Source organism: Macrotis lagotis, chromosome 6, assembly GCF_037893015.1.
Source record: "Macrotis lagotis isolate mMagLag1 chromosome 6, bilby.v1.9.chrom.fasta, whole genome shotgun sequence".
Taxonomy (NCBI): domain Eukaryota; kingdom Metazoa; phylum Chordata; class Mammalia; order Peramelemorphia; family Peramelidae; genus Macrotis; species Macrotis lagotis.
In genome coordinates this window covers 15,489,148-15,502,623 of record NC_133663.1, presented here as the reverse complement: position 1 = coordinate 15,502,623, position 13,476 = coordinate 15,489,148, and the positions used below count along the sequence as shown (strand labels likewise).

The 13,476-nt window shown below is 41.7% G+C and overlaps 1 protein-coding gene across 4 annotated transcripts in view; it reads left to right on the top strand.

Annotated features, from left to right (window-relative positions):
* The window catches only part of PLCH1 (phospholipase C eta 1), a 198,692-nt gene that overhangs the window by 128,526 nt on the left and 56,690 nt on the right, over nt 1-13,476 (top strand). For all 4 annotated transcript variants that reach the window (XM_074190792.1, XM_074190791.1, XM_074190793.1 and 1 more), the window contains one exon: nt 1,974-2,144. In XM_074190792.1, the coding sequence (XP_074046893.1) occupies nt 1,974-2,144 (171 nt within the window). The remainder of the gene's footprint in view (nt 1-1,973; nt 2,145-13,476) is intronic.

Here is a 13,476-nt window from a genome sequence, read left to right as displayed (position 1 = left end):
ATTGGAGGAAACTCAGAAGCTGTCCACCCAATCTGCAATTGAATGGGAATCCCAATCGCAGCATTGGATATGAGGTGGAGCCCCATTTTGCCTCAGCTGCCTCTTCTTCTAATCAGCTCCAGGAGCTAAGGCTTTTCATTCTAAATCTGCCTCTCTGTATCATCCACCCCTGACAACTAGTTCTGTTTTCTGAAATCAAGTAGAATAAATCTAAGACCCTTCCAAATGACAGTCTTTCAAATAGTTAAAGCTTTCTATGTTCATTCACTTCACTTCTGCACAAGTTTTCCCTCCAACCTTAAGGTTTTTGAATGTCTAATCAGTCAAGGAAGCAATGGAACATCTTGGCCTGGGTACGGCCAGAGTCAACAAGAGATAAGATGTTCCGTATTCTGACTGCATCCCTGGGCTCTTGGTTGTATTTGGACTTCATGTGCAAGTTTATATTTTTGGAGGAAAAAATGAGCAGCAGACCCAGTTTCTAGGATTTGCAGCATTTCTATCGTCCATTTATCAAGGAGACCTTTGAATCAAATTCTTTCATGGACTATTGGTCAAAAATAGCAGTTGTTGATGTTAACATCTAGCCTCATATAGGAATTTGATGGAAAAGGGAATCCTCAAAAGGTTATTTATTTATTGCATGATAATCAAGACTTTTAAACCCACAGGCACTTTTAGGGATTCCATGTTCAATTCCACATTTTAATTGAGGATATTTCACAAAATCCTTATTCTTTTTTTATTAAAGTTTCATTTAAAATTTTTTTTATTTTTATTTTTTTCTTTAAAAAATCCTTATTCTTAAAAACCATTTTCTGTATGCTCTAATTCATCCTGGTGGGACAGAACCTGAGGCGTTCTAGTCCGGTTCAAACTCAGACTAGGAAAGTGGGCAGTAGGGTGGCATAGGACAATCCACCTGCAGCTGTGGCTGTTATACCTCCAGAGGGTCTGGCCTGTGCTTCACAGGCATGGGGAGGCAAGAGGATCCTAAATTTAGGGATGTAAGAGACCAGGGAGACCACTGGGTTCAACACCTTGTCTTCTAAAGATGAAGGAACCGAGGCACAGAAAGGTGAAGAGACTTCTCCAGGGCCACACAGCTAGTATCAGAATTTGAGTCTTTTGGACCCTTAAGTCCAATACTCTTGTCCACTATGTGGTCTAGCTGATTAAAATAGGCACTGGAGGGGCAGCTAGGTGGCACAGTGAGTAGAGCCTCGGCCCTGGAATCAGGAGGACCTGAGTTCAAGTCCTATCTCAGACAATCAAGAATTGCCTAACTGTGACCTTGGGCAAGTGCAAAAATAAAACAACCAAAAATAGGCGCTGGAAAAGGGGACTGCCGTGGTGATGGGAACCTGGGCAATGGTGTCACATGGCACCCTGGGTCAGAAAAGGACGACTGGACATGGAGATGGAGGCTGGCTTTGGGAGAGAACTTGCCTTGTTCATTAGAGCTGGAAAAGTAGACGGCTGAAGCCAGAATGCAGATGAATCTCTCTTAAAGAAGACAATGGCTCATCCAGTAGTGGGTTAAACTCTGCTATTTTTTTGTCTACCTTACAAAATGTTAATTCATGATGAATTTTTCTGTTTGAAAAATGAGATATCCATAGAAGATCATGGCCTCCTACCAAATGCATTTGTGTGGTTTTCGCAAAGCCCTGTGAACCAAGACAACCCAGTAACTCCAACCCCATTCATGGGATGTGAGCATTAAGACCCCCCCCCCCCATTATAGGCTGCTAATGAGGGCCTAAAGCAACTTCCTCCCCATTCCCTCCCCTTCCATTAAAAGCTGTCAGTTGATCATGTTTCTTTCCTTTAGAAAAGACATAATGAACTAGAGGGACCTTTTCAGTCCTCACTCCCAGCCTCAACATCCTCTCTGAGGTGTGCGTGTGTTTTGGCTCAAACCCAACCTCAAGCTGTCAGGGCGATCATGCCTCCTTGGGGATCTGTTTCAGGAAGCCGACACGGATGAGAATCAAGGAACCCTGACCTTCGAAGAGTTCTGTGTTTTTTATAAAATGATGTCGCTGAGGCGGGACCTCTACCTGCTGCTCTTGAACTACAGTGACAAGAAGGACCACTTGACTGTGGACGAGCTGGCCCAGTTTCTGAAGGTGGAACAAAAGGTAAGTGCCTGGAGATGTTGGAGCTGAGTGTCTTTGTCCTCAGGAAAGCCATTGCTAGGTGGACAATAAACTTGGAGGGGGAAATGGCGGGGGATGATTGCGTTTCCAGCACACATGCACACACACGGATGTGTTTTACACCAGAGATACTTAGATTTTTTTTTTTTTTAGTGTTCATCTTCTTTCTGCTCAAAACCTTTGTACATTTCTATCTTTGTCTCTCCATATCCTAGCACAGTGCCAAGTTGTTCAGGTATTTACAATCATATCCATCCCTTCCTTGTCCCAGCTCATTTTACAGGTGAGGAAACTGAGGTAAACAGAATAAAGTACTTGTCCAGGGTCAGTCACATCGCTAGTAAGTGTCTGAGACTGGATTTGAACTCATGAAGAGGAGTCTTCCTCATTCCAAGCCCAGCACTCTATTCACTGAGCCACCTAGCTGGGATACTTGATGAATGTTTGCTGATTGAATGATCGATGCATTGGAAAAAATCACTGCAAGCTCAAATTCCACCTCTGAATTTAATACCTTTGTGACCTGGGGCATTTCTCTTTGTCTCCCAGTTTCATTCCAAAGGAAGGGATGGATTAGGATACCCCTGAAGTCCCTTCCACCTTCAGATCTGTGACCCATGGTCTCATGAGTTTTGTGAGTTAAAAAAAAAGTCAATAAAACATCATTAGTGGTTGGCCAATCTTCTGGTGAAGACCTTCCCCATCCTTTATTAATGGGTCCTTGGATAACACGACTGACATCACCTGTAGCTTGGCAGGGTTTTCCATTTATTCATTCACTCACCCAGGATCCTTTTACTAATCACCCGATGCTATGGAAACATGGAGACAGAAAGGAAATAATCCATTCCCTCCAAAAATGAATGTGTTTCTGGAAGCATAATTACAAAAATGGACATGCTTTTGGAAGGGAGCCTAATTAGAAGCGTAATTATAAAGTATGGGCCAGGAAGATACAGAGTCGATTTCTGGGGCAGAGCTGATGGCAACCGATGGTGTGGATCAATGTGGGTCCTCCATAGGAAGTGATGCTTGAGATGAGGGAGCTGTTCCACAAGGCTGAAGAGAGAAGGGGGTAGTGTTTCAAGTGCTTGGAATGTGTCGGTGGGCTCAGTCGCCTCTCAGGTATCTTGAGGCATGCCCTAGTAGACATCAGGGACTCCAAATACTTCAAGCAAAGGAATGGAAAACTGAATAGTGTCTTTAAAAGACAATGAGGTTATTTCTATATGTCTAATATATATATAGTGGGACAGAGAGAGCTCCCTCCCTGGGGAGTCCAAGGACCTTGGATTAGTTATTTAATTAAAATTATGTAGACTGAGGCTTTAGGAAATTTCCTGGCCATTTTCTTAGTATAATAGCAAAAACACTCTAAAATAGTTGCCAATTTCTTTTTGAGTTTGCACTTCATCATGAACTTGGTCAGACAGAGTAAAGAAGCTCTTTTTTTAATCTTGGGCAAAATCCCAGTCATTCATTTTGTATTCAAGTTTGAATTGCATGGAACAAGTGAAGTGATACATTTTCATTTAGAAATCACTCCTCCACTCTGAGTCTCTTTCTTTTTTTTTATTCCTTATCTCAGAAGACTCTGGGTTGTCCTTAGCACAAACCTGTCCTATAAAAGAAAAATCCCCAGATAATTGGGGGCTGTGATATTTGAGCACCTCGGTAGAAATCTTCAATAAGGCTGACTCCTTTCAAACCTCCCCTGCCTGAGACTATCAAACATTTTTTATTACATTTTTAATATCATCTTGGACTTGTTCCCAATGCAAAGGCTCGTCGTAAGAAACAGTTATATCAAATGATGAGAGTGTGATTTGAGCAGGGTGGGGGGGGGTGGGTTCTGTCATCCTCATGTTTATCAATTGTCAGAGGAGAATGCATTTAGTAAGAGCATCCCATTTCAAATTCTCATCTCAGTAAAGAAAACTTGGTTGCAGGGATACAAACTCTTTCCCCCTTATTTTTCTTCATTAATATTATGTTCATGCCTATGGCCTAACCAGAACTTAAAAAATCATTTGGAACCTTAGAGACCCTTATTGCTTATTGGAGAGAAACAGATTGAAAACATTTTACCAAGGATGAATTCATTTGATTGCCTTGGGCACTGTCTCTTAAGAGGTAAAGTCTTCCACTGAATTAGCATTAACTTGGGGGTCGGAGGACTTGAAGGGGAGACTTGCCTCCACCATTTACAATCTGGTCCATTTGGACCTTGGGTGATCAATCAACCCATCCACAAGTATTTACTAATGTTTCTAAGTCTCAGTTGCCTCCCCTGCCAAATGAAAAGTCTATGGTGACCTCTAGGATGCCTTTAGCACACAATTCTCTAATCCTACAGCAACCAATCAATCAGTAAGCATTTACTGTATTCTTACTATCTGTTGGGACTAGGACTATTATTCCTGTCATTTGAAGTCTAGAATCTTTTTTTTTTTAAATTATTTAAGGCCTTGGGGTTAAGTGACTTGCCCAAGGTCACACAGCTAGGTAATTCTTAAGTGTCTGGGGCTGGATTTGAACTCAGGTCCTCCTGATTCCAGGGCTGGTTCTCTAGCTACTCAGTCTAGAATCTTTTAAAGTAGGTGTGTCCAACCCATGGCCGATGGGCTGCATGTGACCTTCAGAGTCCATTCCTGCAGCTTTATTGTATTCTGTTATTGTGTGCATTGGTAATATGGGGTACATTGTAGACATAGGTAAATATGAAATTTTATGTGTGACCCTTGACAAGTTTTTATTGGGCGATGTGGCCCAGAAAAACTAAAAGATTGAACAACCATGTTATAGAATTTTATTTTGTAATATAATCCTTATTGAGTCTTTGAGAATCTCAGAAATGTATTCTAAGAATTCATTCTGAAAAATTCATCTTTTGATCCCAAACCAGCTAATTTGACACATCACCTGCTTTCAAATCAGGTTGCCTCATCAGGGCTAGAATGGGTCTTTCAATTTAGTTGGAGCAGATCAGAATATCGCCAGACAGAGCTAATGTATCTGGTTGCCAGTAGATATGATTGTGCATGCACGCAGTTGGGTCAATTTTTGGTTTTTGACAAGTCCCAGTTTCACTTTTAAATTTAAGATGACCTTCCCCAGAGAACCAATTGATTTCAGGTTAAGAATACCCAACTAAGGGGAATTCCTCAAAGAAAATAAGAGACGCAAAGGAAAGGAATCCTAATATGATTCATTTATCCTTAGAAACTGAGTTTTCTTGAATGCTGTTCCTGTGGTTTAGTATTTTCAGACCTCCATTGACATCAGGGAAATCCTGTTTACTTACTAATGTTTCCAAAACCGCAGGCTAACACTTCACTGCCGCTGGATGATCTGGTGGGGACGATGACAGTAACTCCTGACCAAAGACCACTCCTCCTTGGTCTATTCAATTTAATCAATACATTTTAAGTTGGGAAAATGTCTTGGCCACTGTGACTCAGTAGATTGTGTGAAGTAAATAAGGACACCGCCGATGGCAAAATACTTTTCAGTATCTGACTCGGTGTTCTAAATTAGCCTGGATTCCACTTGCCTCGAATCTGAAATTAATTAAATTACAAAGCATATTAACTTTCAGGGAAATGAGAATTTTCATAAAAAGTGAAAATGAGATGGTTCCCTTTCTTTCCAGTTGCTGATATTTGCTTCCATTAACCGTATTCTGTCTGTCAATGATGAGTAAAAGATTTTGCTGATTTATGTGCATAAAGGGACAAGTGATCTAAAGTTGAATGATGAGGATGAAGACAGTAGGCTGGATTATATCTGAGAGAAGGCAAAGTGCTTGTACTGTTCCCTTGCTCAAAAGAGTCCACCCCTCCAATCCATCATTTCAACTACACTACTCTCCTGGGAATGTGTGAAGGCTCTGATTCATGGAATCTCACAATTTTGAAAGAGTCAAAATTGCAGGTGACTCAAAGGACAGTGGAGAGATACAAGGTGGGTGGGAAGGAGGATGGAGCCAATTACCAAGGATGACTTATGTGTAACACATAGCACCCAAGGAGGTGGGAGAGTGATGCAGAGAGAGCACTGGCTCACAGGTGCACGGTCTGAGGGCTCAAGGGGGACCGGTAGAGTTGCAGAAGCTCGAGAGGAAGGAGCTCTGTGATGGAGGATTTAGGGGAGGACCCAGATGAGCATCACTGGGGGTGATGAGGCTGGCTTGGCAGCTTCGAACACTGAAGGGAGGACTCACTCTGATGAGATCACAGCCCAAAGGAGTAGGGAGCAGTATATCGATATATCTATCTATCTCTATGTCTCTATATCTCTATATATGTCTACAGAGAGAGATATGGCTAGCTAAAGGTATAAAGAAGAGATCTATATATCTTTATAGATATATAGGGAGATAAACATGTACATATATATATATATTGAAATATATGTTTTATATATGTATATATATATATATACATATATATATGTATATATATATCTTAGAAGGGTCAGGCACTCTCTTCAGAGGTACAATTTCCTGGCTTACCACTGCACATTGCCTATTCACATACACTCTCATCTCTCTGTCTTTCTCTGTCTCTCTATCTCTCTCTGTCTCTCTCATTTTCTCTCTCTATCCGTCTCTGTCTCTGTCTCTCTCCCTCTCCCTCCCTCCGCCCCCACCCCTTCTCTCGGAGCATCCACCCAACATGCTGGACCAACACTCTCCTTCATAGAAAGCCTCCGACCTATTCCTCAGCACCAAGTATTTGGTGGTCCTTTTCCTCTTCAACACTTTCTTCCGTCTTTTACTTTCTTGCTATAGAGAAGAATAGCCTTGCTTCATGTGGTTTTTCTCCATTATTTTTACCTGGATGCCCCTCCTGCCTCTGCCTTTATTTCCTCTTTCAGATAAACTGGAGAGAGGATAATTCTCTCCCTAGACTTTGTTTTTTAGCAGTTACTTGCCCTCTATGCTGCCTGGAATGAATTCCCCAGTCCTCTGTCACTTCTGTCAGATGTTCCTGTGATAGGTAAAAATAGTTTGGCAAATAGTTCATTTCCCAGGCCTCTTGCCTGGCTTAGGGCAAGAATCCTGTCTGTACTGATGGACTGGATCCTGATATATGCCTGTGTGGGCCATGTGCATTTTTCAACCATTCCCGTTTTCCAGTGTGGGTGGTTGCTCTGTTGAATTTCTCTTAAGAGGTATTCTAATACTCATTGATATGTTAATATGTGGGCATATTGGAAACAGTTATTAAGGTGGTTTGGTTGTTCATTTTAGTGTTTAATGTTGTTTCTAAGAAACCATTTAATCTAAAATGTCTTGGTCTGGGGCGGCTAGGTGGCGTAGTGGATAAAGCACTGGCCCTGGAGTCAGGAGTACCTGGGTTCAAATCCGGTCTCAGACACTTAATAATTACCTAGCTGTGTGGCCTTGGGCAAGCCAGTTAACCCCATTTGCCTTGCAAAAAAAACCTAAAAAAAAAAAAAGAAAAAGAAAATGTCTGGGTCTAAACAAGGAGACTGACTGTGGAGAAAGCCCTGGCCAAAGGCAGTGGCTCTCTGCTCACCTTTGCGGCAGTGATTTAGGAGATTGGGATTGATGGCCGAGTCTGTTAGTGACCGATGTTGGCAAATTTTCCTTGTTGGTTGTTGTAGGGAGAGATGATATTCCTGCCTGTCAGGGAGGCTGAGGACAAGCTACTTTTTATTAGCTAAATAAAATATCTGCTCATGGGCCCTACTTTTGATTCCACTGAAGCTCTGCAAAGACTGAATTGATGCCTTTGCGACTCTGGGTGTGCTTCATTCTTTGAGTGGAGCAGAGCCGGGGGAATTCGTGGAGTTTTCCTGGTCTCTCAAGTGCTAATGTCACGTAAATGGGGATCAGACCACTCTAAGTCTCCCTTTTGTAACTTTCCATATTCACTGAAAAAATCATTGCAGATGTTTTTCATCTGCTGCTCCAAGGGACTAAACTTGAGTTTTGCCTTTCAATTTCTCTTCTGTATTTCTAATGACAACTTAGATCTTTCCCAGTGGCACCAACAATTACTCTTCTGATTTCATAGTCCTAGAGTTGTTCTCCACTCCCTCGCCTCCCCCCCCCCATCTTTTTGCTTGAATATTTTGCGGAGTTTAAGAACAATACATTTTCATTTTATCCCTATTGGCAATCCTCAGCATGGCTGCTTGCTCACATTTCATCTTTCTGTTGCTATGGAATCTGACGGACTGGGAGGGAGACAAAATTGGGGTCTTGAATGCTCCCAATGAGCTTTCCATGTTATTGAGCAGGAGAATGTACATGGGAAAGCTTCATTTATAGAATAGAAGGTTCAGAGTTAGAGGGGCCCCGATCCATTGAATCCAAACCCTTCATTTTATAGATATAGAAACTGGGTTACCTAGAGGTTACATGACTTGCCCAGCCATGCAGTTGCTGTCTGAAGCAGAATCGGAACCCGGGTCTCTCTGTCTCCTCCAGATCCACTATTATGTTATGCTGGTGGATGTTGATGGTTATTTTGAATCAAATCCTCATTTTCTCTTGAGGGTTTAGCATCTTTTTGACTTTTGCTGCCTTTACCATCATAGACTGGCCATGCCCATATCTCATTTCTTGTTTTCTCACCCCACTTTTTTTTTGAAGCTGCTCGGTATTTCTGCTCCAATGATATTTATTAACTTTACCTCCTCTCATTTCTCCTTTATTGCCCTCAAAAGAGCCCCAGAGGGTCATGGTCCTTTCCCGGCCTCTCCACATCCTCTCCCCCTTAAAGCTGTTTGTGACTCCTTTCTTTTCCTTTCCAAGCTTCCCGTGGTGTCGATGAACCTTGTCGACCGGACTTTTTTTTTTTCATTTTCCTCCCGATCAGGATATTGCTTTGACTTTCTCAGAGCTGAAGACATTTTCTCTATATTTTCTTGGTCTATTTTCTCTGACTCTGCAGTTAGCAAGCAACCTTTCAAAGGCCATTTTCTTGGCTTGATGTAATTGGAAAGAAGATGGGCACACTAGGAGCCAGGAGAGATGTAGGGTAGAATCCTGCCTCTGACATGTACTTGTTCTGTGACCAGGGATAAATATCTCTCCCTCTCTCAAGCTCACTTTCCTCATCTGTAAAATAGTACTTAATTCAGGGTTATTATTTGGGTCAAATAATATCATTTATGTAAAGCATTTCACAAACCTGAAATTACAATATAAAGACAGCCCCTCAGACATAGCCAGAAGGGTGCCAGATGTGGAGTCTGGAGATCAGGGTTCAAATCCTGCCTCGTAAGCTTACTTATTCATGTCACCTCATGTCTTACTGCTTCATTTTCCTCTTCTGTAAACTCCTGGCCCCATCTTCCTCCCATTAGGGTTCTTCTGAAGAGAACTTTGCAGACCTCAGTGTGCATTATAAATGTGAGTTGTTGGAGGGCAGTTAGGAGGCACAGTGGACAGAGCATCAGCCCTGGAGGCAGGAGGACCTGAGTTCAAATGTGGCCTCAGACATGTAATAATAGCTGTGTGACCTTGGGCAAGTCACTTAACTCCACTGCCTTGCAAAAAAAAAACAAAAAAAGAAAAAGAAAAAAGAAAGAAATGTGAGTTGTTGCTCCTAGGATGAGTGTTGGCTGAGTTTATATTGACACATGAATGTCACCTGGCTAATGAAGGCCCTTATACCTGACTGTGAGGTGACTTGGGGTTCAGAATTCAGCTGAGTCTAATGACAGTTCCCCAGGAAAGGGTTGGGAAGAGGGTTGGATATACTTGTTTCCTGGGAAAGGGACTTTTCCATTCATTTCTTATGAATTTGAAAATTGGATGAATAACACCATTGTGCTTGTCAAGTTGAGATGAGCTGCCTCAGTGTGTTAATAAAATTGCCCCTGCTCCCTAGGAAGAGAGTTATTTCTCACTTCTCTCTTTATCTATTGGCAGTGTATACATTATTGAGATGAGGTTAAAAATGGAGTCTGGGGGCTGAGAGCTTGCAGCTTGGGTTCAGAAGATACCGGAGTAAGCTTTCAATACTTGCATCCACAACTGTGAAATGGTTTTGTATACAGTAGCCAATTAATAAATGTCTATTGACCAACCCAACTGGATCGCTCATAATTTGAAGGCAATGTGGGGTAATGAGAAGAGTGTTGCCATTGGGGTGACCATGGTCTTAGTCTCCTCACCACTGTTTCTCTGTCTCTGTTCCAATTCTGGTGCTTAGTCTCCACAAGGTGAAAGTACATTTAGCCACCTGGTTTAGAGATTGTTTGAGGATCTGAGGCCATGCAGATAATCATGAAAATGCAATGCACTTTTTATTGCCACATTTCCTCCTTATCTTGTTTCCCATCAAGCCAGGCTGTCTCTGCTTACTTTAAGGCACGCAATGAAATTTAGAGAGCAAAACAACTCGGAATCAATCTTTGAAGTGCTGAGTAGCATGCACAGGGAGTAAAACAAAACCACAGCAACATCTGATGTTGTAATAGCCCAGAACTTAGAGTTCACTGCTTTACAGTATTGCCAGAACCCAAGAAACTCACTGGGGGTTTGGCTCAGGGCTGTTATCATGGACAGATTAATAAATAACAAGAACACCCTGTCATTGACTCAAATTACATTTATTTCAAGCTTATTTGAGGGAGGAAGTTTTGGGGTTTTAGTACCTTCTTTTAAAAAAAATATTTTTTTAATTTAAGAAGCATTTATTTTTATCTTCTTTAGTGCATAGGGCCCTGGGCCTAAAATCTGAAAGACTTGAGATCAAATTCAGTCTCAGACACTCATTAGTTATGTGGCAAATTACTTTAAATTTATATATATTTTACACACACACACACACACACACACACACACACACACACATACACAGTCTCAGTTTCTCAACTATAAATGGAGGGTCACAGTTGCATTGATTTCTCCAGGTGGTTGTGAGGATTAACGGAGTTGTTTGTAAAGTACCAAGTCTGTCTGTCTATCTGTCATCTATCTATTCATTTATTTGTTTTTGACTTTTACAAGACAATGGGGTTAAGTGACTTGTCCAAGATCACCCAGTCAGGTAATTGTTAAGTATCTGAGTCTGGATTTGAACTCAGGCCCTCCTGACTCCAAAGTGAGTACTTTATCCACCATACTATCTAGATACCCATACTAAGGACATTTAAATAAATGCTTGTTCCCCCCTCACTCCTTCCTTGCCAATAAAAAAAGAGAAAAACAAAATCCTCTAACAGATATACAGAGGGCAGGGAGCAGAACCAGTAGAACAATAAACAACAAACAAAAAACACATTATAAAGACAAAGAACTTGGGAAGACCTCAACCCTCTGATCACTACAAAGGATGTGATTCCAGAGACTGATCATCAAGAAAGTATTTCTATCTTTTTTTTAAGGTTTTTTGCAAGGCAAATGGGGTTAAGTGGCTTGCCCAAGGCCACACAACTAGGTCATTATTAAGTGTCTGAGACCAGATTTGAACCCAGGTACTCCTGACTCCAGGGCTGGTGCTCTCTATTCACTGCACCACCTAGCCACCCCAAGAAAGTATTTCTAAACATAATATGGGTGTCCCTAAAGTACTGTCTTATACTGGGAAGCTATTTAATAACTCTCCAATAGATATGAAATCTTAAAGCAAGACCCAGACTTTGGGGCACCCTGTATTTTATTCACTTTTTATAGTTCAGGGGGTCTATGTTGTCAATGATGTGGGGGCACTACCAGGTGGCAGCCCACCTGGGCCATCACCTCCATTCTGTTCCTTCGTTCCTTTCCTTTAATTCTCCACAGGGGCTTTTCTCTTGGCCTTTGTACCTTTCTCTTTTATTAATTTAAAATGCTCGATTATGTATGTGTTGGCAACTGGAAGGCTGCCATATTTATACAGTGATTTTCAGAATTATAAATAACATCCTCCGAATTTAATGAATAACTTTGTCACTAGTGTTATTGCCCTTAAATTACAATTTTAAGAAAATACCTGTAATTTCTGATCAATTGCATGTGTGGGTCTATAACCTGTGTCTAGATCAAGTCTGTGAGCAAGGATTTGTGCCAATCACCACACGAAGCACACACACATATACATGTATCCATATGTATACATGTTCATAGAGGCACACAGCTATGCAATGTGTGGGGAATATTCCCCCCCCATTCCCTCCTTTATTCCTGAGCAGTACAGTTGGTCTTCCAGCTGATGCTGTTTTCATTAGCAAACAATTTTGATGTGATTTTACTCACACGTGAAATAAGCATGTAGATGGGATCATCTTTTTGGTTCTTTTCTCACTGGAAGAACTGGGGGGGGCACTGAAGCATTTCTGAGGCTGAACCATTTTTTTAAATTTAAATTTATTTTTATTAAAGATATTATTTAAGTTTTACATTTTCCCCCCAATCTTGCTTCCCTCCCCCCTCCCCCCCACAGAAAGCACTCTGTCAGTCTTTACTTTGTTTCCATGTTGTACCTTGATCCATATTGGGTGTGATGAGAGAGAAATCAGATCCTTAAAGAGGAGAAGAGAAGTCTAAAAGGTAACAAGATCAGACATAAGATATCTGTTTTTTTTTCTAATTTAAAGGGAATAGTCCTTGTACTTTGTTCAAACTCCACAGCTCCTTATCTGGATACAGATGGCACTCTCCTTTGCAGACAGCCCAAAATTGTTCCCGATTGTTGCACTGATGGAATGGGCAAGTCCTTCAAGGTTGATCATCACCCCCATGTTGCTGTTGGGGTATATGGTGTTTTTCTGGTTCTGCTCATCTCACTCAGCATCAGTTCATGCAAATCCCTCCAGGTTTCCCTGAAATCCCGTCCCTCCTGGTTTCTAATAGAACAATAGTGGGCTGAACCATTTTTTGACAATTGTTCTGGCAGGTTGGATTGGAGAGGAGACAATATGGTGACATGAAGCCGTAGCAGGAGGCCTTAGTGGTGGAGGGCTTGAACTAAAGTGTCTAGAGAGAAAGAAGAAGATGCAGATGATATTATGGAGACAGAAATAAGATGGGACAACTGATGAGTTAGAAGGTGAAGGGGAAGGAAGTGTTGGGCTCCTCCCTGAAGCTCCTCCCCTAGGTGATTGGGGGCCGTGGAGAGTCCCGGCAAGTCTGAAGGAAGAGCAAACCTAGGGGAACAATAGTGAGTTCTACTGTGGATAGGTGGAATTGGCATCCCATTCAAGCCAGTTTCACATTCTAGATGGAGTTCATAGAATCTGAGTTGTTAGAGGGCAGCTAGGTGGCACAGTGCATAGAGCACCCACCCTGGAGGCTGTCTTCTTCAACCCATACCTGAGTAAGGTAAGTTAAAAACACATCCCTTGTGAAAGG